Source organism: Glarea lozoyensis, assembly GCF_000409485.1.
Source record: "Glarea lozoyensis ATCC 20868 chromosome Unknown GLAREA20, whole genome shotgun sequence".
Taxonomy (NCBI): Eukaryota; Fungi; Ascomycota; class Leotiomycetes; order Helotiales; family Helotiaceae; genus Glarea; species Glarea lozoyensis.
This window is the reverse complement of record NW_007360995.1, coordinates 42501-67154: the sequence shown is the minus strand read 5'-3', so window position 1 is coordinate 67154 and position 24654 is coordinate 42501. Positions and strand designations below refer to the sequence as shown.

General features: G+C 46.4%; 11 protein-coding genes across 11 annotated transcripts; 5 read left to right on the top strand and 6 right to left on the bottom strand.

Moving 5' to 3' along the window:
- Positions 1-516: 516 nt before the first annotated feature.
- On the bottom strand, positions 517-1528 carry GLAREA_12982 (Phosphoenolpyruvate/pyruvate; the record flags this gene model as incomplete). Its single annotated transcript, XM_008084461.1, has 2 exons — positions 517-1436; positions 1489-1528. The coding sequence occupies 2 exons, from the start codon at positions 1526-1528 to the stop codon at positions 517-519; spliced, it is 960 nt and encodes a 319-aa protein (XP_008082652.1).
- Positions 1529-2560: 1032 nt separating this feature from the next.
- On the top strand, positions 2561-3755 carry GLAREA_12981 (DNase I-like protein; the record flags this gene model as incomplete). Its single annotated transcript, XM_008084460.1, has 4 exons — positions 2561-2846; positions 2896-3025; positions 3076-3663; positions 3713-3755. The coding sequence occupies 4 exons, from the start codon at positions 2561-2563 to the stop codon at positions 3753-3755; spliced, it is 1047 nt and encodes a 348-aa protein (XP_008082651.1).
- A 355-nt stretch (positions 3756-4110) lies between these two features.
- Positions 4111-4866, bottom strand: GLAREA_12980 (uncharacterized protein; the record flags this gene model as incomplete). The annotated part of the gene is made up of 3 exons (XM_008084459.1): positions 4111-4413; positions 4462-4697; positions 4791-4866. 3 exons carry the CDS (start codon positions 4864-4866, stop codon positions 4111-4113), a joined length of 615 nt encoding a protein of 204 aa, XP_008082650.1.
- Positions 4867-7398: 2532 nt separating this feature from the next.
- Positions 7399-9288, bottom strand: GLAREA_12979 (MFS general substrate transporter; the record flags this gene model as incomplete). Its single annotated transcript, XM_008084458.1, has 3 exons — positions 7399-7740; positions 7821-8132; positions 8335-9288. The coding sequence occupies 3 exons, from the start codon at positions 9286-9288 to the stop codon at positions 7399-7401; spliced, it is 1608 nt and encodes a 535-aa protein (XP_008082649.1).
- A 1213-nt stretch (positions 9289-10501) lies between these two features.
- GLAREA_12978 (Thioredoxin-like protein) lies at positions 10502-11488 on the top strand (the record flags this gene model as incomplete). The annotated part of the gene is made up of 3 exons (XM_008084457.1): positions 10502-10527; positions 10735-11058; positions 11146-11488. The coding sequence occupies 3 exons, from the start codon at positions 10502-10504 to the stop codon at positions 11486-11488; spliced, it is 693 nt and encodes a 230-aa protein (XP_008082648.1).
- A 775-nt stretch (positions 11489-12263) lies between these two features.
- On the top strand, positions 12264-13030 carry GLAREA_12977 (uncharacterized protein; the record flags this gene model as incomplete). The annotated part of the gene is made up of 3 exons (XM_008084456.1): positions 12264-12335; positions 12599-12618; positions 12799-13030. The coding sequence occupies 3 exons, from the start codon at positions 12264-12266 to the stop codon at positions 13028-13030; spliced, it is 324 nt and encodes a 107-aa protein (XP_008082647.1).
- A 1070-nt stretch (positions 13031-14100) lies between these two features.
- Positions 14101-16287, bottom strand: GLAREA_12976 (Concanavalin A-like lectins/glucanase; the record flags this gene model as incomplete). Its single annotated transcript, XM_008084455.1, has 7 exons — positions 14101-14602; positions 14649-14791; positions 14842-14903; positions 14954-15452; positions 15529-15586; positions 15695-16014; positions 16120-16287. 7 exons carry the CDS (start codon positions 16285-16287, stop codon positions 14101-14103), a joined length of 1752 nt encoding a protein of 583 aa, XP_008082646.1.
- Positions 16288-17696: 1409 nt separating this feature from the next.
- GLAREA_12975 (AraD-like aldolase/epimerase) lies at positions 17697-18577 on the top strand (the record flags this gene model as incomplete). The annotated part of the gene is made up of 4 exons (XM_008084454.1): positions 17697-17839; positions 17891-17943; positions 17997-18450; positions 18505-18577. The coding sequence occupies 4 exons, from the start codon at positions 17697-17699 to the stop codon at positions 18575-18577; spliced, it is 723 nt and encodes a 240-aa protein (XP_008082645.1).
- A 568-nt stretch (positions 18578-19145) lies between these two features.
- Positions 19146-20765, bottom strand: GLAREA_12974 (trypsin-like serine typically contains c-terminal pdz protein; the record flags this gene model as incomplete). Its single annotated transcript, XM_008084453.1, has 1 exon — positions 19146-20765. The coding sequence occupies one exon, from the start codon at positions 20763-20765 to the stop codon at positions 19146-19148; it is 1620 nt and encodes a 539-aa protein (XP_008082644.1).
- Positions 20766-22282: 1517 nt separating this feature from the next.
- Positions 22283-22749, bottom strand: GLAREA_12973 (uncharacterized protein; the record flags this gene model as incomplete). Its single annotated transcript, XM_008084452.1, has 2 exons — positions 22283-22387; positions 22450-22749. 2 exons carry the CDS (start codon positions 22747-22749, stop codon positions 22283-22285), a joined length of 405 nt encoding a protein of 134 aa, XP_008082643.1.
- A 307-nt stretch (positions 22750-23056) lies between these two features.
- GLAREA_12972 (Aldolase) lies at positions 23057-24570 on the top strand (the record flags this gene model as incomplete). Its single annotated transcript, XM_008084451.1, has 2 exons — positions 23057-23568; positions 23625-24570. The coding sequence occupies 2 exons, from the start codon at positions 23057-23059 to the stop codon at positions 24568-24570; spliced, it is 1458 nt and encodes a 485-aa protein (XP_008082642.1).
- Positions 24571-24654: the final 84 nt, after the last annotated feature.

Here is a 24654-nt window from a genome sequence, read left to right as displayed (position 1 = left end):
ATAAGGCTTAGTTTCTCTTGTGTTTCGAGCGACACTAATTTCCAACTCTACTATATCTTCTAAGCTTCTTAAGATATAACAATTTCCAATTTTCAGACGAGTTGATACCTGTTCGTGGCTTTTTGTTCCTTACCTATATCTATTTCTTATTGTTCTACGTGTCTAGTAAATGATATTCATCAAATTTGCGATCATTTAGTAATTCCAAGATGCAGGCAAACAGCTGCCATAATGTTATCAAACGATATCTAGTCGGCTCTATGGTCTTTCTTGGTATGTTGCCATGTCTCTTGATATGATCCATGGATCGAGTCTAGACTACCGGGCAATATTCGTCATACATGGCCAAGACCCAGGATACTACCTAAGGTTGCGTAGATGTTAGGAACAACGCAGATACAATATCTCTGACGGACAAATCTTCGACAAAATGGTCGAGGCATGTGTGACGATTGTTCGACAAACCAGCCGTTTGAAAGTTTCAGAGAGCGAGTGTTGGAAGGCTTAGAGGGGAGCTCATTCCGGCTCTTGATCTTTCCACTCTTCTTCAACAGCCTTAACATCAAACCCACAAAGCTCCGCTCTCTTGACAACCATCCTCGCCTTTCCAACGACTGGTGCATCAATCATCTTCCCATCGAGCGTAAATGCGCCCCGTCCAGAAGCCGTAGCTTTGCTATCAGCAATCAGAATTCGGACTGAATACTCCACCTCTTCTTTCCCAGGTGCAAACACCCTTTGAGCAGTCTCCACCTGCGTAGGATGTATACACTGCTTCCCATTGAAGCCCATCTGTTTCCCTTGTAAACACTCCTCTTCCAGCGTCTTCATTCCTTCCTCTCCTCTAAACTTCGTACACACGAGATCAATCGTCGACGGCAGATTAAATGCTCTCGCCGCCGTCACAATCGCAGACCTCGCATACAAGAACTCGGTAAGTGAAGGCGTTCTCGTGATCGACAAATCCCTAGCGAAATCTTCCGCTGCAAAGACCAGACCAGATATATATGGTGAAGCTTGACATATCTCCTTCAAATTCATAATCGCTTCCGCGGTTTCGATGAGTGCAATGATCTTGACCGGATTCGAATCCGCAGAGGGGGTGCTTGGATGTCTATCTGGCAATTGATGTCTGATCACATCTGTTATGAAATGCATATCGCTCGCGCTTCCAACTTTAGGTACTGCAATTGCATCTATATGGTCCGCTTTTAAAACGCTGCTTAAATCATCGAGCGCCAGGCCTGTGGAAACATCGTTTATACGAACACATAGTTCTGTGATATTTGGCGGCCGTTTGTCTGACAGAAATTTTCGTAGATTGTCTCTCGCTTCAGGTTTCTTCGCAGGCGCAACGCTGTCTTCAAGATCGTAGCATACAGTATCTGCGGTCAGATTATATGTCTTTTGGAGGAATTTGGGGGATGATGAGGGGACTATTGTAGGTGGTTAGCGGAGAGCATTGTGTTTGGCAGAAGATAGGCGTACCATAAAGGAATGCACGGCGTAGTATACTTGAAGTCGCCATATTGAGTTTGGAGGAGAGCTATACCATAGGACAGCCTCCTATCATACAATGCCTCTTGAACGATATTGAATTTGGAGGTCAACTATACCATAGGACAGCCTCTCATCATACAATTCCTCTTGAACGTCATGTCGTTGAAGTAAAGCCGCTCGTGAAGCTACCCCACAAAGTCCCACACGGGTGGTTCCTGAAGCTTGAGCTTGGGCTTGTTTCGGAGTTCGGATTTAACCCCACACCTCATTTGGGCCGTTTGTCGGCGTTAAGGGAGTGCTTTTGCTCCAACTACGGAGTACTTCATTTGGACCTGAAGCGAAGAACTCTGAATTACTCTGAGAAAGGCAGATATCTGATACTCCACTCCGATTATCGCCCAGATATATTGGATAGCTGCGCCAGAGACCTAGCTATGTATCAGGCAAGAGCTTTGCAACGTAGCTCTAGGAAGAACCTTCTTCACACTTCCGTCACTTGAAGTTCCTTCCGCTCAAATCATAATTACAACTTACGCAGGTTATGATACGCGACACACCCACCCTTATATCTTGCCAAAGTAAAGATAAATGAGGCGTGTTCAACGACAGGTCCTTGATTGGATACATCGTCTTCGCTTGCAACACGTGTACCTCGTGTTGTCTTGGTATCGCATACACAGCATTCGCACGTGGGAAGATGGACACTTCTCAGGTTCTGCGGCATCAGGAAGTGCAAACCTTACAAGAGCCGGTCGAATACTGTAGATTTGTCAATGTACCGAGCTGCTTCATGGGGACATAGTGCCGTTGGCGCTTCGGTGAAGTGATGGCGAGCAAAGATGGGACAGCGTACATTCGTACGTCTGTTATTGATGTCCACAGATATGCAATTGAACCAAAAGAGGATTTGCGATACTTAGTGACTACTTGTGGAGAGATATGGATCATTATGTCCATCTCAGGGGTGGGGTGACGGAGTATCGAAAACGAGTATAAAACAAGGATATATCCTCTTTATATTGCACAGTTCAACGAATAACTCAGTCTTCAACTCATCATCATGAGATTCTCAACCTCTTTACTCGCGGCCGCGGTGACCTTTGACGTCGCCTTTGCGGGGCCGACCTTTATAAGGGACAAGCAGAATCCTCTTCGTTTTCTCACATATAACGTGCGATACGATTCCAAGTCTGACAAAATCAGTGTCAATCAGACGATTGCTTCACTCCCTAGTGGCGCACCCATCCAGCCAAACCCGTACTACAATCAGACAGTCGAGCGGCCATGGAGTGAAAGACGAATCGGTGTCTCAAACGATGTCCTATTCCCAAATGTAGACATTGTCGGTTCGTTGAGACTCGCAAGACTTTGAAATCTCTGACTAACAGGACATAGGTTTTCAAGAAGTTTTAACCCGTCAAGTCGACGACCTCCAAGAACTCCTCGGTCCAGACTGGGCACATATCGGAGTCGGACGAGACGACGGCATCAAAGCTGGGGAATACTCTGCCGTCTTCTACAAACTGTAAGCATCCTGCTCATACGACGATCTCACAACTAATCAAAACCGTCCAGTTCATCCGTCGAACTAGTCTCCTGGGACACATTCTGGCTAAGCGACACCCCCTTTGAACCCTCCAAATACCCCGGCGCAGGCTCCTTCCGAGCTTGTACGACGGCCCAATTCAAATCCTCGCTTGGACGTTTCACACTGCTAAACGCCCATCTCGACGATAGCTCAGATAAGCAACGTCGTCTTGCCGCATCTCTCATGCTCCGTCGTGCAAAATACGAGGCCATCAAGACTTCTCGTCCTGTCTTCCTGACGGGAGACTTCAATTCGCCGCCGACAGGTCAGGATGGTGGCGCGTATCAAATCACCACCGGTGCTCTCGGACCTCTTCCCATCAACTCTACTTTTGAAGAAAAGTATAGTTGGAAGCCAAAAGATGAGAAGCCATTTGGATTGACCGATTTGGCAGTAAAGACGCAGCCAAGGTACAGAAGTGGAAATTATGCTACTTTCACGGGGTTCAGCGCTGTAGGTGATACAAGGAACTACAAAAAGTTGGACTATGTGTTTGGTGGGTCTACTGGTGAGGCTTGGGGGGTGGAGAGTTATCATGTTGGGAGTTCGCTTTATGATAATGGGAGTTGGAATAGGTGAGTTCTGTTGTATTGCAAGAACGTGGTTGTACTAATTTTGGCGTAGTGATCATCGTCCTGTTTACGCTGATATTGTGATGGAGAAGTGATTTAATACTGATTAGGAACTAAATTAATGGTAAAATAGAAAGGTTTTAACTGCAACCATTACTCACAGACTTCAACGAACGAGAATTCACAACCACAATTAGATGTCACATAGGTTGATACTCTCATTACTAACTAATAGCAAGAATTACATACCAACCTCTGCGACTTTCACGCCTATCAAGGGTTCTCCGAGCAGTCACCAAAACCACCTGAGCCTAAGGTCCCCAGGCTAAACATTACTTTTACTTCCTCCAAGGAATTAATTTCCAGGCTGGAAAATAAGCGAGTGTATGGACTGATGAGTGCACACCCCCGGATCATGCACATCATACAATCCCCTCTACCTCACAGCATCTAAGCAGAAAGCCCAAGAGCCCTCGCACTCTCCGGGGTTCTCAAAACGGAAACCCACTTCGCCTCGAAATCAGCACCAGACAAGTTCGCCAAGTCAGCGGTGATAACGTCCTTGAGCGGGCCGGTGACATCGTAGTGTTTGCCCGAAGCGGTGGTAACGGTATCGGGCTCGGCGACGCTCTTGCACTCCGAAGCACGTTGGGCAGAGGCGTGCGTGAATGGTTGTTTGGCCATCAAGCCGTCGAGAGCCTGGGTGCGCTCATCGACATCGGCTGCTGCGATGCGGCGGCATGCTGTGGAGGTCTTGGGACTGTCAGCTGATTTTCGTGGAGGAAAAGAGGGGGGACTTACTGAAACGTATCCGGTGTTGAAGGGATTGTCGTTGTTGTAGCAGTGGTCCAGAGATCCGGCGAATTGACAGCCATTGCAGCCGCCGCTGTTGGAGTAGGTGAAGATGGCTACGCCGGCTTGGCCGTTGGTGAAGACCTTGACGCTGTGGTAGAAGAGGGGTGAGGAGGGGGCGAGACAGCAGATGTTGTAGCCTAGGTTGTTGCAGCTGGAGCTGGAACCGCCGCAGCTTCCGCTTTCTGGGGGGTGTTAGTATGGAGTTTTCATGTTGAGGGTTGGCTGAGAGTGTGATTTGAGAGAGAAGATAGGAGGAGATGAAGAAATTTGCTCACGGTAGTAACGCCAGGTGAACTGGGCGGAGGTGACTTGGATTGCAGCAGCTGCGAGAACAAAGAAGTTGAGCTTCATATTGGCGTTTGGAGGTGTTTAACTTGGAATTTCCTGAAGAAGTGATTTTGATGATTGATTGATTGCTTGAGCAGTTGCTTGCTTGATGATGTCTTTCCCCAGGAAATCACATCATCTTTATACATCTACTCAATCCCAGACATCTAGTCTTTGACCAGAACCCGTTATTAATCGCCCTCATCCCCAAACTTCTCACTCACCACAACATCAGACAACGTCGAGCATACCTTCATCGCATACCAACCTATTGCGATTTACCCATCCGACATGCTGACGATTCTGACAACATCTTTTACGAGTTTGCGTTTTGTAAATTAACTTCAACGCACTTCCCCGCAACGTAGAATCGCACATTCCAATGTCTGCTTTTTAGTCATTGCATCGCGAGGTAAGCGGAATATATTAAACGCGTCCCAATACATCCATCTCTTAGGCTTCGTGTAACGCTTTCTCCCCTTCTTGGCGACGAAAACAGCGAGGCTGCACTGATTATTCGCGCGTGAGAGTTGGTATGACTGCATTCCTCCCTCTGAGTTTCTTCATCAAAAGGTCACCGATGGTCTTGTTTGCTGAGATTAATTGGTTTTCCCATGCAGTCAGGATAGCATCGAATTCCTCTTCTGTTCGTGTTACCATCTCCAACGGGGTTTCTTCATCACGATGCTGCAGATTTTCTTCAGTAAGATATAATCACTCTGTATACCTTCCCAAAGAAACACCTCCCCAAGTCTCAATCATGTCGTCGATAGTAACGTATCCACGAGACGTCAGAAATTCGAGCACTATACACGCCAGCGGTGTTCGAACCCAACAACGTCAGATCAACATATCATAAGGCTGCGCTAACCCTCTTGGCCTGCCACCTTAATCTACAAATTCACTCTCTTTCATCTAAACTCAAATCCTTATTTAATTAAGGGTCCCCAAAATTGAGGCTGAGAACCTAAAGTGTCGTATGTTTTCTCGCGAGCTACTATATATTCTCGGTTAACAGTTTATCCTCGACCCCGGATATGTAAGTAAGCTAGGTATGCGATGATTGGGCATCGACATACTTCCCAAGACCTCGCGTATGAAGCTTTAGATGAAGTATTTCCGAATGATGCTCCGACTGCAACTTCAAGAGCGTAAGAATTACCTATACTGCGTACAAATCTTTATTGCGCCAAGTCTCAGAACAACTGCAAAGTTGACAAGCTTTACGGCCGTTAGTACTACCAAGCCCGCTGACACTTTGATGGTTTTGAGGCATGTAAGACTTACCAATTGATTTATTCTGCAGGTTTCGGTGAAGTCGAGGGAAAGAGGTTTGAATGCACGTGTGTCTCTTTACTTTTCGATTCGTCGTTTCTTCGGACCCCGCGGGAGTCTTTGAGTGCATTGTTCTCCCCACCATAGGCATATTTAGCATCTTTGGATACGAAGTTAGAGGTCAATCTTGGATTTTGTAATTTCCATACCGAAAGAATGAGAATTTGAATTCAATAAACCCAAGTAACATGCTAGATTAGCGGAACTCAAAGCGTATTCCAAATCTTTTTAAATTATGTCGCTGACTTTCAGCGTAGATCGAACAGCCACAGGAGAACATGTAATATAATCTAGTGAGCATAACACAGGCGCACCAAACCCAACCTAGAACACTGTGAAAGCAGAGTCAGAATCTCCCTACCCTCCTCATATTTCTCTCTTCAACAGTGAGAAACAAAGCCCTACGCTGTGGCTCCAATCAAACCACACTTCATGCTTCATACCACTCCAGTATCACTTAGCGCCCAACCCATCCCCTCCCATTCTCGCCAACAGTGTTAAACCTTGAAACACCCCGCAAAGCGCCTTTGCATATCTAACTAAGTAAACCTCCCATTCAAAACTCAAACATGAATTCGACTCACCTGGTCTATGCATCTGCCACGCTTTCTCTGACATACCGCCCAAAGTCTCCCTCATCCCTTAAACTATCTTTCCGTGGTCTGCCGTCTGAGAATATTCTCCCCTTTCAGCATTGTAAAGAAAAGATCGCCCTGCAATTCTCGAAGTTGCCGCATAATAAGGCTGCGAGGACTGCAAGTATTTCCAGTTCGTTGTTGTGTTGAATTAACTGCGAGGTATGCAACCATAGATAGAATTAGGCTTTTATCTACGTTATTTTGTGAATTAAGAATGAATCGGTGATTGACTTGTTTTAACACACGCTCTCAAGCGGGGAAATATTGACTGTTGTGCAAATTATAATTTCTTGTTGCTTGCTCTATATCTGTTGTTACTCTTTAAGGCTTCTTCTAATATGAGTTTCGTGGGATAATGTATACTCATCTTTCGTCCCCTCTGTCTTACCGTTTCGACCAAAGCCTTCGATCCATCTATTTGAGGCTTAGAGATCTACGACGTAGATGAAGCTTGTGCAAGTCTCGTAGATCTTCTATTCAACTCCAAGCCATCCATCTTGAAGCAATCCTTTACTTCCCCCTTTTAACCTGAATAAAACCAAACACGCCGCACGAGACACCAACATGCAAGAAATACTCGCCCTTAAACAGCCTGCCCCAACGCAAACCGACTCCTCCCCCTAATCCTCGGTCCAAAAAACACCAACACCCACGGCACAGCCGTAAGCAGCGTCCCCACGCCCCCAAGCAGACTCGCCGCGCCCTGAAACGTCAGATTCCGGAACATGGCCACGGTAACGAGCGGAAACACGCCGCCCAGCATGTTCCGACAGAAAGACTGGGCTGCGAGCGCGGAACTGGCGTACCGGTGGTAGGTATCGGCGAGGTAGTTGAAGGTTGCGAGGTAGATGGAGTAGATTCCCATGGTGGAGCAGGCTACGGAGAGTGCAGGAACGATCCAGGGGACTGAGGGGAAGGATGTCCACTGTGGGGTGTTAGTGAGGGTGAAAGGGGGGCAGGATGAGAGGAGGTGAGGTGAGTAGAAGAGAAGGAGAAGGTACGTACGCCGAACCAAAAGAGTCCGATTGGGAGGAGGGCGGATTCTATACAAGCAAAGTATAAACGCGCTTCAGGAGAGGAGAGATCAATTGCGTTTCGAAATTTACTAGTGGAAGTTTGGTTCTTAGAACTGTGCAGGAGATAACGTGCTAAGAGACGGTCTTGGTAGATGGAGAGAACGGTAGCAAGGGTTGCGCCGACCATCATGGCTGCGAAGACGGAGTTTGCTTGTTGGAGGGAGAAGTTGTGGGAGGTTTCGAAGATGAGGGGGATGGCGGCGAAGGTTAGATAGAGGACTGCCCAGGAGAATGCTACCCACTGTTGATGTTAGCCAGAATTTAATCTTCAGTGCGGTTGATGCACTCGGTAAAGGAAAAGGGGGCCTTACTAGTGAGAAGAAGAACACCACCGGTTCGGTAAACAGGAGATGAAAAGGTCGATACACAGATATCGAAATCATCTTCACAATCGACTCTCTCTCCTCATCAGACTTGACTTTCCAACGTATCCTCTGACTAACCATCTTCTCACCATCCTCACCGATCATATCAAACCCAACATACCCAGCTGCTTCCCTCTCTTCATACCACTTATTCAAAACAGCCGCCTTCCGACTTAGTAAGATACTTCCTCTCGTCTCACTCAAAAACAACGTGATACACGCAACCAAAACCCCCACAAAAATAGTCTGAACCCAAAACACCCATCTCCAATTCAAATTCTCCGCTAGAAACCCGGCGACAAGCGGACCTACACCCGTTCCAAACAACGCGGCACCTGAAAATAGCGCCATTGGCGTATTTCGATCCTGTGCGTGATAGAGATCACTCACCACACCTCCAACCATAGTCGAAAACACCGAACTTCCACACCCGACGAAAAATCTTGCTACCAACATCCCGGGATACGAATGCGTGACTGCGCAACACAACTGGCAAACGAAATACAAAATCCCCGCCGCGACGAACACTGGATATCGACCATTGATCTCAGAGAATGGAGCTAATACCATCGGCGCAATAGCAAACCCACAGCAAAAGGTGGTGATTCCCACAACGGTAGCTACATCACTTATCCCCCATTCCGCGGACATTTGCGCTACAGCTGGGGAGTAAGATCCTGCTGTTGCGGCGGTGATGAGGGTGGCTATACAACTCAGCCATAGGATGCCGTTTTTCTTGCGTTCGGGCCATTCAAATGGGGAAGTGTATTTTTTGAGATTTGGAGGTGCAGGGGTGGGACCATTTGGGGTTGAAGAAATTCCTGTTGTGGGATGGGGGAGCGTGGTTTCGAATGTGAGGTAGTGATGCTGGATTGGGGTGTTTAGATCCGGGATTGTGCTTGTTGAAGTGTTGGCGAAGGAAGATAAATCGGTTTTGGAGTTATTGTTGGTGTTTGTATGTGATGAAGGTGTGGTCTTGGCAATTGCTCCAAGATTGTCATTGTATGGGAGGTCTATTTCGTGAGTCGTCATATCTAGATGCTATGATAGTAATTGAACATGAAATATTAAGTATCTAAGAAATGAGTGCTCAATGAAGAAAAAGAGACATAGGAAATATGTTGAATTGGAAATGTCAAAAGTTGACTCAAGATTCTGTAGTTCTCCGAATTATTCCCATGAGGATCATCATGTCTAATCCCGGCGGGAATAAAAACACGTGCATGGCTGCTCAATAAGCAGGTAAGCTCCAAGGTACCTATAGGTACCTATAAGGTTGGTTGGTATTACTAGACCAGAAGATGTCCATTGGCAATTGCGCAATGATACATCAGTATCCAACATGGCACTAGTGATGGTATGCAAAAAGTGACAAATTCGACGAGAAAAACGACGGCAATTCGCTTACGAGGACTTGAGGATAGTCACGTGACATGTCCCCTCTTGTAAGGCGACACGGGCAGTCTCTGTGTTCGTAGAGAATGCTGAAACGTAAATTAGTAGGTAGGTATTACTTAAATGGGGGATTCGAATGTGAAATTCCTGAAAATGAGATACTTAGACTGTAGTAAGAATCTCGAATGCTAAATTGATAGGACAAAAAATGAGAGGAAAGAGACAAGTGAACCAAGTAGCAGCCATTTTTGCTTTTTCAAGCCTCGTGGCTGCCAAGTAGTTAAGAACTGTGGGATAACCCGTCTTTAATGAAACTTTGTCTTATCAGTTGCCGAATGGGTTTAACAACGGCTCGTACAAGTATGTCCTTACATGTACTCCACAAGAAGTCAATATCTTCGGGTTTTGATTATTTATAATCAGCATTGATTATACTGGCCAATGCGATATACTCGCCTTCTCGTTCCAGCCTTTCCTAACGGCTACTTGCTTATACGCGTGTCTTATCCATATCCAAGCAAATTCAATGGCCAGCCAAGTGATTTCTGATCAATTGTAGTATTGATAACAAAGAAATCCCAAGAAAATGAAGACGTGCTAGTACTAGTCCTCCTTCCGGAATGGTCCACCCTCCCTCTAGATGACGTGATCGCAAGGCTCCAAGGCTGGTCAGAATTGGCCCGAGAAGGGATTTGATGGATGGCGAAAAGGCTTGAGCACACCATCGTCGCACGACTGAAATATCGGACAACCAGCAGTTTTCTTCTTTTTTAAACAAACAAAACAAGACACAGATTTGAAGATTTCTACAACTTCATTTCCACTAAACTCATACAACAACGCACTCAACATGTCTTCCTCCGATAGACCAGCGCCGTAAGTATTTATTTTCTCTACCCCTCCACGACCCCGCATTGAGCTGAATGCATCGACAAAATTTTACGCCTCCAGATGCGCAAGCAGCGCAGCGAACGAGAGCTTGGAACATGTCCAATCGTGCATTTTCGACGCATTGAAGCATCGACCTCAAGATTAACCAGCAAATGCTATCGTTTGAAAGTCTGCTAATAGTTCCCTCCCCAGAATCCGTCTCGGCACCATCGCCCCAAACTTCGACGCCGAAACCACCAACGGCCCCATCAACTTCCACGACTTCATCGGCGACAACTGGGTCGTCTTCTTCTCGCACCCAGAAGATTACACGCCCGTCTGCACGACCGAGCTGGGTGCTTTTGCAAAGCTCGAGCCAGAGTTTGCCAAACGCGGTGCCAAATTGATCGGGCTGTCTGCAAACACCATCGAGTCGCACGGAGGATGGATCAAGGATATCGCGGAGATCTCGGGGAATAATGTGAAATTCCCAATTATCGGGGATAAGGATAGGAAGATTGCTTTGGCTTTTGATATGTAAGTTCTAATTCTGCGGGCCACCATACCTCTAAAACAATGCCTTTGCAGAGAGAATAAAGGAGATTGATTGACTGACTTCTCCAGGCTCGACCACCAAGACACAACCAACGTCGACTCCAAAGGCATCGCCTTCACCATCCGCTCCGTCTTCATCATCGACCCCAAGAAGACCATCCGTCTCATCCTCTCCTACCCGGCCTCCACCGGCCGCAACACCGCCGAGGTGCTCCGCGTCTTGGACTCCCTACAAACCGGCGACAAACACCGCATCACTACGCCCATCAACTGGACTCCGGGAGAGGATGTCATCGTGCACCCAAGTGTCAAGAACGACGAGGCTGCGAAGTTGTTCCCGGAGTTTAGAATCGTGAAGCCGTACCTGAGATTTACGCCGTTGCCTAAGGAGAAGACTTCTGCTAATGTTTGAGGGATATTTTGGGATAACGTGGTGGACATTTTGGAATCGGATGGCGAATCTCCTCTAAGAAATGAAAAATAAAAATATCTTTTAACACTCGGTCACCACTCGTGATTTAGCCAAAGTTCCATGCAAAGCATTATTCCATCCCCAAAACGTGGGATTTTTAAACTTTCGAACCGTGTTCAAGCAATCAAATTCCCTTCCAGCTTACCACACTAGGCTAGCACATACGCAGCCAGAAACTATAACTAAGAATATAATAACGAAACAACCTCTAACGTTTAATTCTTCTCTAAACCAAATCGTAGTCCACGCCCCGTTAAATAAACCTATCACCAGTGTATGTTGACAAAACTGCGATATCTAGCAGTTGTGCCGAGTTACCTTATCTACTTTCAGAGTTCGTAAATACGCAGAGAATTGTTTTATATATGCTAGCCGAGTCAGAACACACTACCTAGTGGTGATCTCGCAAACGCGTATGTTATTATATTTTAAGACTAAAATCTATCTTCTATGATTTATACAATCAAATTCCCCTACCTTCACAAAATTCCCCATTCCCACCGCGTAACCAGCCTTAATAATCCCCCTCCCCCCACTAATCCCGGTATTCACCCGACCTATCTCATCGCCATTCTCCTCTCATCCTCGACATTGCGTTTTACAACCGCTCATCTACCTCCCCCCAACTCGCAAATCGTGGAAAAGCTACGACGCTTCAGCAGTGACAAAGCCGGGGTCTGGTCGAACGAAATTACCATAACGGGGATTGTGTGGGATGGCGAGTTCCAAAGACACGAATGGTGTGAATGGAGAGGGTGGACAGATGGGAGAGGAGGATCTGGCTAAGGTATGAAAAGATGCTTCGTTTTTCACTTTCTTCCTTGATTCCTCTTCTTTGATTTCAATACGACACCAGCTTCTTCTTTTGTTTTGACATCACCTCGTCTACTACCTCGTATCTCGAATCATGTGTTACGACATTCGTCCAGTAAATTCCGAGAACTGTGTATTTTCTCGCGTATGATGAAAGCATAAGACTCGAATCGGGATGATTGGATTTTTAGGAGGAAAGGATTATGTTGATTTAAACAAGAAGCTAATGATCTTTAGGTGTGGAAGGATTTGATGAAGTACGTCCGTTTACCTCAATCGACTACTCTACTCTATTGTCTCATCCCATTATCCCCATAACCCTATCTCCTACCCCTACTCACTTCTTCATCCTTCCTTTCCGCAACCTTCTTCATCACACCTAATCCATTCTTTGGCAACCACCTCTCATCTCACACTAACAATACCCCTCGAAATAGAGGCGAGAAAACAGCCAATATCCTAGAATCAAACCTCACGTCGCTAGAGAAGAAAATCGATGATTTGTTGGCGAGTTTCGAGGAGCAGGAGAAGAATCTTGTCACTGAATCAACGGGTACGGATGGAAGTGAGATGAGAGAGGGAAAGGGGAAGGTTGGCGATGAAGGGGGTTTAGATGGTACGGAGAAAGAGGGTGAGGTGGGGGGGGAGAATGATGGGAAGGAGAAGTAGGGAGGGAAGGAGGTGGATGGGGAGGAGAAGAAGTAGGGGAGGGGGAAGTGTGAGATGAGGGAAAGTGAGAGGGGTGTGAGGAGACAGTGGGCGGAGGGAAGAGGAGTAGAGATGTAGGGATGAAGGGAAGTGTAATTAATTAACGGAAGGGAAACGAATCATAAACATGTCAGAAGAGTAGAGCTATCCTATTATTCTAGACGAAACAAGGTCCCTCAATGAAATAAACAGCATAAACTCATTATACATCCAAACCATCAAAGGCACAAAACCCATAATCCCTCACCCTCCCCAATCCAATCTTCTCATCTCTTTCTCACCTCACCTCACCTCACTCACTTCAAACCATCCTCTCCTTAAACCCCCATTCGACCACCTCCTACCCCCCAAGACCTTCATTGACACATCACCTTCATCCACACAATCACCTCCCCCTTACCTACCCACCACCTACGTACCTTCTCACCCCCCCCCCCCCCCCCCCCCCCTCCTTTCCTAAAAAAAAGAATTCTTAAAAAAGCCTCAAATACTCAAACCCATTCTTCCTCTTTCCATCCTACTACGACCACGAATGTCTCGCCCAAGAAAATTGAAAAAAGATACTTCCCATTTACAACTTCATTTCTCGACAAAGCACCGTTATCAGGCATGTAATCTTACGATTAGGAATTACGTAGCTGTATAATACCTAAAACTTATTTCGAAAAACACCAGACAATCTCGTCCCCAAAATACTGTCATCGGGTGGTTTTCTGGATATGGTGGAGTGGTTCGAGTAGCACAATGGAATTGGAACTGAGTCTACAATAACAGTACAAAACACACACACACACACACACGATATTATAGCATAGGTAAAAAATATCATCATATTTTAATGCGCCTAAAATACATAACCGCCCTCTTTTATGTCCGGGCAGATTACCATCCCCATGCTTCAAAAAGATTCTCATTTTGCTTCTCTTCGGCTCGCTAGTATACCATGTCATTCAGAGACAATACAAAATCATAATTGTGATGCCTATTCTCAAGCTCATTTCTCTGCTCAACAATTCATTACACGACCATATCTATGACGTGCTACGGGTAGATCTCTTATTAATCTGTTCCTTGGCTTGCTCAGTACCTGAAGCAACTGCTTCAGCAACCTTGTCCTTAGCATCAATGGCGGCGGCCTTTGCGTCTGCGGCTGCCTTCTTGACTTGTGGTGGTGGGGTAGAACCTCCCATGGAGACAACACCAATGATGACAGCGAGGAAAGTGATGAGAACAGCGGCGAGACCACCTGCGGCTTCTGGAACGAACTTAATAGCTTGGATAGGATCGTTCTGAGCGATAGTGAAGAATAGGTCAAGCTTTTCTTTGATGTAGTGGACTGGGTCATCCATGAAGACGAGGTCACTTGGTGACTTGATTGGCTTTTCTTCTTCCTTTGGCTTATCCTCAAGTTCAAGCAATTGTTCAATTGGGTGCTTCTCGTGGAAGGTCTCTTGAGCAAACTTGGCAGCATCCTCAACAGAGTGACCAATGTAGATGTTGTCGAATAGAATATCCTTGTCCATGGTCCAGAGCCTGAATATGTTAGAAGAGGTTTGGAAGGGAAATCGATTCAACTTACTCAAATCCAACAGCGCCCATTGGCTCAAGGTTGGAAGGTGTCTTGTCCTCGTAGTAGTTGGGGTTTGCAATCTTGCGTGGAGCCCAGACACCCTTGTACTCTGGGTTATCAATCAAAGGAGCGGTCCATTTGCCCTTGTATTCCTGGGATCATATTAGTGTGTTATCACGTGATATGTTAGATTGTGACATACTGGGTTTCTGATCATTGGCTTCTCCCATGGCCCACATCCGGAAACATCATCGCAAGCAGGGTCTGAATATCAGGTTAGCTTGGAATCTGATTCAAAGTTGATTTGAACTTACTAGGAATAGTTGGGGCGACCCAATCTCCATCCTCCTCCTCATCCCAATCCTCTGGCATCTTGCTGCTTGGGTCTGGAATGGTCAATGGAGTATCCTCCAACCAATCAGCTGGCTTCTCAGCACTCTCATCAACAATCTCAAATGGAGCGTCCTCATCCCAGTCTGCTGGCTTTTCGGCCTTTGGATCTGCGATTTGTGGCTCATCAACCCAGGTATCAGGCTTGGAATCCTTCTCATCATCAATCTCCTTTGGTGGGTTGAAAGCTGGCTGGAAGTCCTCGAGAAGGTTTGCCTCCTTGACTTGTTCGTCACCTTGCTTGATAATAAGAGTGTTGTTTGGGTGGATAATCAAGGTGTACAATTCGGTGGTCTTGACGATTCTTGCGGCAGGTGGGGAGGAAAGGTGCTTCTCCTCGTATTCTCCAGTCTTTGGGTTCTTGTGGTTGATGATAACGTGGACCTTGTTGGTGGAACCACACTTGTCTGGACCGAACATGATCTGCGGAAATACCGTTAGTAGTTTTCTTCATGTGCCGTCAGAATGGCAGTTAATTGGAGTATGTTGGTGTACTTACGACGTATGGGGAGCTGTTTGAGAACTCCTCACGGTGAAGCGCCTTGTTGTCTCTCAACCTGCAACATGTCAGTCTCAATCCGAATACCAAAGGTCAAATGCGAAGAAAGTAGAGGCTGGCGTCTACACCTCACCTCTACTTCCAAAGCAGATTATCCAGTACTCACAATTTCAAGTAAGCTCCACCACATGAAAGTCCATTCTGCAACTTGACTTCGTATTGTACAACAAGAGTCTTCTTCTTGTTATCAATCTTCTTGTCGAATTTAGCGGAAATAGCGTGATGGGCTGCAACATCTTTCATAACAAGTCCCTTATCACCTTCCATTCCCTTGTATACGGTTGGCTCTTCGACCGCCCATTTTCCAACATATTCCCAAGCTTCGTCTTCCTTTTCGCTGCCCTTGGTATCCTTCTTGGCTCGCGATTCTTTCCATCTGGAGAGATCATCGAACTGTTCCAGGAATGGCGCCTTGATCTTGGAAGGCTGGAAAACAGTTAGCGTGAATTCAGCAGTTTTGTAAGTGGTGGTTGTGGCATAAAACCGAGGAAGTCGAAGCTATGTGGCTCATCTGTTAAAAGGATAACTTACAGTGTATGTAGGAAGCTCAATTGCTGAAGTTGAAGTAGCAGAAGTAGCTTCGCTCGCAGCACTCGCAACGGAAGAGCTGGCGTCGCTCAAAACTGATTGAGCATCAGCGCGGACTGACCCTGCAAGCAGAGCAGCTGCTGAGATGGCGGAGGCAGCGTGAAAGCGCATGTTGGGCAATTGGTATTGGGTTTGGCTACCAGAGCTGTAGATGAAGACGACAAAGACAAGAGGGAGGAATAAGTTCAAGAATTTCCCGTCGGTGAAGCACTTGAATTAAGTACGTGGGAACAACCGAGCTTTGAGGACAGTTCTAGAGGACACCGTGGACGTTTCTTTGCACTTCTGAGGTTCTCCGCAAAAGCACAGACCAGGAGCTTCACGGGTGGGATGGTTGAAGCCGAGACAAAAGCGGCGAGTATTTCCGTGGTAATGCTTCTTTAGTTTTAGTTTTAATAATTTATTTCTGTTTATTCAATCGTCTTAAAACAATTGTGTTTTGAATCAATCTAAAGGAAGCAGCTAAGATCCTGTGTCTAGCTTAAAAAGCTTGTGCAATGCAATCCTTCCCGTTAGCCTTAAAGCTGCTTCTGACGGTGGATGGAGGGGCTCCTCGCATCTAACACAACGAATTGCTCTTGGGAAGTGAAAGATCTCTGATTAAAGATAGTATTCTAAGTTAGGTGAATAAGGGTGAATTGTGTTTTAGATCTCTTTTTCGCTTAAAAGTCATGTTTGTTTCTTTATCTTTTCACTCTCGAAAGTGTAGAAATTCCCAAACCGTACTAGATGGTTCGCCTGTGATACTTGCAGCTTCTTAAATGTAATGAAAGCCGTAACCACGTCTTTCAATCATGAGTTTTTGGGAATGAATTTCCCATATCTCAATAGCGCATTTACTTAACTACATATTACATGTAACATGGACAGCATTTACATAGACGAACCCCAACCTCTCTTCCAACCTCCTCCACCCTCATTCGTACCACTCGCCGCTTTTCCTCCACCTCGCAATGACCCTGCCACAGAAAAAGCCGGAAGCAAGCTCACTTGCCACATTATCAACTTCATATGTTTATCTCGGATCGCTACATTTGGCTATAATATGATGCTGCGGCTCAATACTTTTCCTTATTATCTTATTCTTATAGCCTGCATTTCGGCAATGCGGTTTCTTCGTCTTTCCGTTATTGTAAGATCTTACAATGCAAACTTCTATGAGGTATATGTACCTATGCTATGGTAACACTTGTTTGCATCAAGCCAGAGTGGAACACCAGTCAATGGTGTGACATTGAATGCAAATGACTGTGCATAGCAAGTGCTACATGCAATGTCACCGATGTACTCGAGTATGGTCACAGAGTCGTCTTCGCGGTAGGTCAATTCCAGATCACATGAATCGAAGCCGTACAAAATCCATGTTCTCTTTCTCTCCAGATTCATCTGCCCCACCTCCGGCTTCCAGCTCAAAATACTTGAGCTTCAGGATCAAGCTACCCCGCCATATTTATTTTTGAGTCGCAATTTCTCAAGACAAAAAAACAACCACTACTCTTCCTTTAGCTGGCATACACAGAATGACGGAATCGAATAATAACGACCATCTGGTCAAATCAGACGACAGTCAACATCCCGCCAACCTCATCCCAGAACTCTGCAAAAAGTTCTGGACGCTTGGATGGGTGACGGGAACTGGCGGTGGTGCATCGATACGTGATGAGTATGCGACCTCCAATACTGAGCTCAAACCAAATCATCTGACTATTCACAGTGATCTCGTATATCTCGCACCTTCTGGTGTGCAAAAAGAACTGATGAAGCCCGGTACGACATCCTCCTCGAACTGCAACAAGCGCCTCTAATTCTCCTCCCTATAGAAGATATATACGTCCTCGAACTTTCAAAACAACTCGATCCCAAGCAAAGAATTTACCTCCGATCACCACCCTCCCTCAAGCCATCCCAATGCACACCCCTCTTCATCGCAGCCTTCACCAAAAGAGGCGCAGGATGCTGTATCCATACACACAGTCAATGGGCCGTCCTAGTCACCCTCCTCCTTGAGTCGCAATCCAACAAAAACCTCTTCGAAATCAACAACATCGAACAGATCAAAGGGTTCGGAAAAGGCTACCAAAAGCAAGGCGCGCTGGGATATCATGATACGCTGCGGATACCAGTGATTGAGAATACACCACACGAGGAAGATCTGACGGAGAGTTTGGAGGTTGCGATGGATAAATATCCAGATACCTATGCGGTGCTGGTTAGACGTCATGGCGTTTATGTTTGGGGTGAAACGGTGCATAAAGCTAAGACTCAGTGCGAGAGGTGAGCTCAGACCTGGTCCGGAATTGAATTTCTGCTTTACTAATAAATTTTTAGTCTGGACTATCTTTTCCAACTTGCTGTAGAGATGAAGAAGCTTGGTTTACCGTGGTTGAGCGATATTGCTTGAAGATACTGTTAGCTATCCTTCTTCCCTTACCACTAGAGATATCCAGAGATTTAATCAAAAATACCATTTATCTTCTGTCTTTTATTCTCTATCTTACAGCACAGTCACGGTCTTTATATCCCCCATTTGATCCTCAAAGTCCAGAAGAAAGACTTTTCCAGGTATCCCCCACCAGTGGCTGACACAATTATTCTCTGCGCAGTCCAAAATCACAACTAAGATTTTATTAACACATCATTTTTTTCAACATGCAATTTTCTCTTAGACTATAGCCTTAGGCCCGAGGACTATCACTGTGATCTTAGATCTCTAATATAAGGTTGTGGTGTTAAGTTTTTCATTCGTGAACATTTGGGGTGCGCAGAGAATTGTGTCGGACACTGGTGCCCTGTTTCTTCAGCAAATTTTGGTATAAGAAAAACTTATAAGATAAACCTTCAATCCAAGACTTCTCTCAATAGCTTTACTTACATACACCAGGCACAGCACCAGAACCTCGATCAACGTCCCATCGCTGCCGCCAACGCCTAATCAATATCCGCACCACAACTCGCAATAAGCACTCAATTTATGAATCCTCCACCTTCTCCAACCGCCAACTCTCAACCCTCTCCCACCCCCTCGGCCACCACTTAAACTCCAACCTCTCCTCCCCCCTCATCACACCAACCTCCACCACCCCCTCAAACCCATCTCCCATCTCCTTCCACACCACCTCATCACCCTCCCTAACCCCCGCAACCTCCGCTCTACATCCCCCCTTTAACCCCTTCACCACACCCCCCTCAAACGCTTGCCTCTCCATGCCTAACTCGAAAACCTCCTGTTGCACAGGTACGAGGCGATGAGATTTCGCGCCAAATAACTCAACCGGGAACAAAATCGGAGTGCCCTCGCACATCCGCTCATACCGTTCCCGCGGCTCAGCTCCCATCAACGGCGTCAGACACCTAATGAACTCCTCGATCCCCCAGTCCCTCCCACCAGCCACAAGCGGTTTAACAGCCAGATCTTCCACCGGTCTCTGTGGCGGCTTCGTCACAGGCACCACTTTCCTAGCAGCAAGATCAACAGAAAGAACATACGCCCACCCCCTAACCCCCGCATGTTCGTGCGCATCCTTATCTCCCTCCTCCTCCGCAAGCCGTAAAAGCCGGTCCATACTCACACGCAGATACGGACTCGTATAATACCTCGCAACCAGCACATTAACCGTATCCTGAAAATAGCTCCCATCGCGCACCTGGCCCGGCGGGCGGAAGGGCAGGTAGATGGATAAGAGATGTTTGATGCCCTCGCCTAGCCAGGAGGGGGGCAGGTAGGGGTGTAGGAGTGAGTGCGTGAGGCGGCGGATGAGGGTGTAGTCGTCGATGAGGTGGATTTGGGGTGTGTATGTAAGGATGTGGGCATGTGGGAGGGGGGTGGAGTGGGTGGTGCGGGAGAGGGGGGAGAGGGTTGTGAAGGAGCGGTAGAGAGGGGGTGGGGTGTTGAAGAATGAGGCTGTTTTGGTGAAGAGAGGGAAGTGGATGTCGTTGATTAGGGAGATGTTCGGGGGGAGAGTGCCGAAATAGTAGGATCCGTACTCAGAGGGCGGGGTTGAGGGGGGTGTGCTGTTGATGGGACCGATCATGTAGACTGAGTCGAGGAGGACTGAAGCAGGGCCGATTTTTTCGATTGGGTCGGGACCTTCACCGTATGTCCAGACTGCTCTCGTGCCCTTAGGAGAAGCGTCGAGATTCCATTCGACGACTGTCCGAAAATCCTCGTCCCCAGCAATGAGTGGAATGAAAGAGAAGCCAGTGCCGATGATACATCCTTGATCGTATTTCAGATCTATAGCGCTAGGTTGGTCCCAATCTGCCATTTTCTTTCTAGTCGCAGGACAGGCTTTGTAAAATATATTTACATCGCCTGAGGAGTCGCGTGAAGCGATGCAGCTTTTAGTAGTATAAGGTTCGGGGTGTGAAATTTCCATTGGGAAGTCACCCAATTCATCGGTCACTGGCCGATCGGGCATGTCTGTGTCTGTTCTCTTTGTGTGGGCGGTTTGGGATGAGAGGATTGTATCTCCTGTTTTGAAGATGTAGGATTTGACTGATAGTGAGATTGAAAGAGATTCGACATGGTGTAAGTGGTTGAACATTGGTTTGATGGTGACATGGATGATGGGGTGTGTTGAGTTTGACATTTTTTGTGTATGGAGCAGAAGGTTGGTGATGTGAGATATCTTCCGTATCAATATGGCGTTCTCGTACGAATCTTATAAAGAGAACTGAAGGGTTGGTTATCTCAAAGCCTTGAAGTGATGGTAGATAACTCGTATGCTGAAAGAATGGTAAATGGGGTGAACGGCGGCTCTGCTTCTCAAGACAGTATCGATCCATTGGCCGGATAAGCGACTACCAACAGGCTCCAACAGAGACGTCCATTTATGAAAGAAACGTCCGTTTTGGTTGTGAGACAGTAATCTTTATTTGTCCTCGCCAAGTGCCAAGTCTTATATCTTGCCGAACAGTCTTCATTGAGAGGCACTTCCCACAAAGATCGTACACCGAGTTGCAAGACCTGCAGTGGCCAGCGTTAATCATACGATGAAGTGTTGCTACTGATAGCGATGGATGATCAGCAAAAGTGGTTTCTGGTCACTGTCTGTAAAAAGACCAGTTTTTCCTGAAGTCTGACCAAATTCTTCCGGGAGAAGGAAACAGGATAGAAAAAGGAGGTCTGAAGAAAATATAATGAGCAAGAGGTTGAGATAAGAAGCGGATCACTGCTTGAATACGCATCAGTTGAACGTACAAGTCACTAGACCATGCCGTTTCAAAAGCTGGATTAAAATCAAGCGCTTTGAATAGAGGTCTATTGCGGCTTCATGTAAGCGCACCAAGTCGAGATGCACTTTGTGCATACGCCACAAGACGTTCACGCACCCGGTCCATTCAAGAAGCACGCAAAGCCTCGGAGCCTTGGCGCCAGCCTTGAGACTGCTCTCAGTGGAATGATCCTATGGGCAACTCGAACGCTCCGAAACAGACATAGTCCAAGAGAAAAATTCGTGCTTTCTCGTAGAATCAAGCTGATTACTGCCGGAAAACATAGTTATTTATACACTTGCGAGAATGCATGTGCAAACAAGCCGGAACGGCTTCGAAATATGAAAACTGTCATCGAAGACTAACAAACTCAAGCAACAATTGACTCAAGCTTGGATATGTAAAATGATGGAATAGTTGATGATGTTGAGGAAGGACATAAAGGTTGAAAACGATATACAACCGGATGACATATGGATATTAGACACATCACCACCTGGTAAACCACCTTTTTATTGCGAACGAAGCTCTACCGGATCAAATGGGATAGTACTGACTGCAGAATCTGTCCCAAGATAAGCTTGCTAGCCGTGAATTTCGACTTTGCGATTAAAAAGTGTCGATAGTATTTTCTGACTCTACTTTCTAGCAATGCCGGGTCTTTTCCAGAGAATCTTCCCGCAAACATTTTCTGAAACAGCGTTCAAGAAAATCCGATGCTAATGCATCCTGTGAGTAGCCGATCCTGCGTCGCTGGCCATCCTATTGTAAATGATGCGACAAAAGTGGCCTGGTACGGATGAACTATTTCAGTGGTTCAGAACTCCGTCGCTATGCTGCCCGATGCAAGATATTGATTTCTGGATCGTAATCTCTTTTCTAACTCCGTGCTTCACGCCGCAGGTGTAATATATGCTCGAAGCGCTTCTTCCACCTTCCCATCGTGGGATTTAAGTAAATCCGTGGCCTTGATTTTACTGAGCTCGAGTTCTTCGATCTATCAACCAGTCAGCAATTGATTCTTCAAGGCCCCACCAATTGGCGGTCCAAGTGACCTACTAGCAAAGCAACATCAGCCTGGTCAACCTTGACCACCTTCTTGACAGGCTTATTCTCCTCCTCCTTCTTTGTTGAAGTGCCATTGGCGGTCCCCGTACCAGCCAACCTGTCCATTGCTTTCTTCACAGCTTCCTGATCAACATCCTTCCCACCAGCAGCTTCATCATCGCGGGGTGTATCGAGGGACGATAGTGCTGCCGCTGCTTTTCGGTCTTCTGCAGACTTGGCGACTGGGACCTCGTCCTCAACATCGCCTGTTGTGGCACCTTCGACTATTGTGGGAGGTTGCTTTTCTGCCATGATGTTAAATTGCGAGAAGATCAATTGAAATAGAGGTATGATGAAGGTCTGGGCGAAACGCAATTGAAGTCGATTCTGCCGATGAAGAAGCTCACCGCTCTACGACCTCGAAAATTTAAAGTGGGTCGTTCAATGTGCATGTTCTCAGGTGATTTTTGGCTCATTGTTTACTCATGACTTCCACATCCTCAAACAAAGTCGACATCTCGATTATTCCGACTAGCCTGATTCTATCTTTGAGTCTGGCGCTATTTCTGAACTTGACTTTTGTGAAACAAGCAATTCATATAATTCACTCTTCACAAAAATGTCACTTCTTTCAACGGAATTAACCGGCGGGAAAGAGTCACGCTCTGGAAATACCGTGTCCTGGACTCCAAGTTCCTGGAAGTCAAAACCCATCAAGCAAAGTCCTAGCTACGATGATCAAGCAGCAGTCGATAAGTCATTGGCAAAACTTAATCATCTTCCACCACTTGTTCCCTTTGCCGAAATAGATCGTCTGAAGGATAATCTACGAAAGGTAGCCCAAGGAGATGCATTTCTGTTACAGGGTGGTGATTGCGCGGAGCTGTTCGACTATTGCAGTCAAGATGCTATCGAGTCCAAGATGAAGCTCTTGCTTCAAATGAGTTTGATCCTCATTTGGGGATCTCACAAGCCCATTGTGCGCATTGCACGTATGGCAGGACAATACGCCAAGCCCAGATCGAGTCCAATGGAAATGGTCGATGGCAAGGAGATACCTTCATTCCGAGGTGACATACTGAATGGCTTTAAGACTGATGAGAGGACACTTGATCCAGAACGACTTGTTGAGTAAGAGAAATTACCGGAAATCAACTGGAGGTTAACAAGTGCTAATTCCCCGTTAGTGCCTATTTCCATTCAGCAGCCACCTTGAATTTTGTTCGAGGCTCCATCTCATCCGGATTTGCAGACTTACATCGTCCGCTTGATTGGGGTCTTGGTCATGTCCGTGACCCAGAGCTTCAGAAAAGGTATTCCGATACCGTAGAATCTATTTCCGACAACTTGGATTTTTTGCGTGCCACTGGCCACGACACTGGCAGTAGGGAATTGAGCACCGTAGATCTCTTCACAAGTCACGAAGCTCTTCTGCTAGATTATGAACAGAGTCTTACACGGGTTTCCAAATCTCATCTGGATCAGCAAGGAACAAGCAGTGCATCCGCTGAGAAGCTTTACTATGATACTTCCGCACATTTTATATGGGTCGGTGATCGAACACGACAAGTCGATCATGCTCATATCGAATTCCTTCGAGGGGTACAAAATCCAATTGGTGTCAAAGTTGGACCAACAACCTCATCTTCAGATCTGCTCACTATTCTTCGAACGTTAAATCCCAAGGTTGAAGTTGGCAAAATCACTCTCATCACCCGTTATGGTGCAGCAAAGGTTGGAAGCCTCCTGCCAGATCACATCAAGATTGTAGAAAACAGCGAATATGCGAAGAGTGTCGTATGGCAATGTGATCCTATGCACGGTAACACTCGGTCAACCTCTTCAGGCATCAAGACACGTCAATTTGCAGATATTCTTTCAGAGCTTGAGCAATCTTTCGTAATTCACAAAGAGCAAGGAAGCTATCTTGGAGGTGTACATTTAGAGATGACTGGTGACGCAGTTACAGAGTGTACTGGTGGGAGCCAAGGTCTACTGGACGACGATCTATCCCTAAACTATACCAGCTTCTGCGACCCGAGACTGAACGAGAAGCAGTCAGTTGAGCTTGCCTTCTTGATCGCTGGTCACTTGAAACAAGACAGGCAGGATAAACAAAACAAGCGAGTCTGACGGCCTAATTCAATAGCGATCTAGGTCTTTGCATTTCGAGCATTTGGGAAATAAAAGGGCGATTGGCATTTGGAGCGACATAAA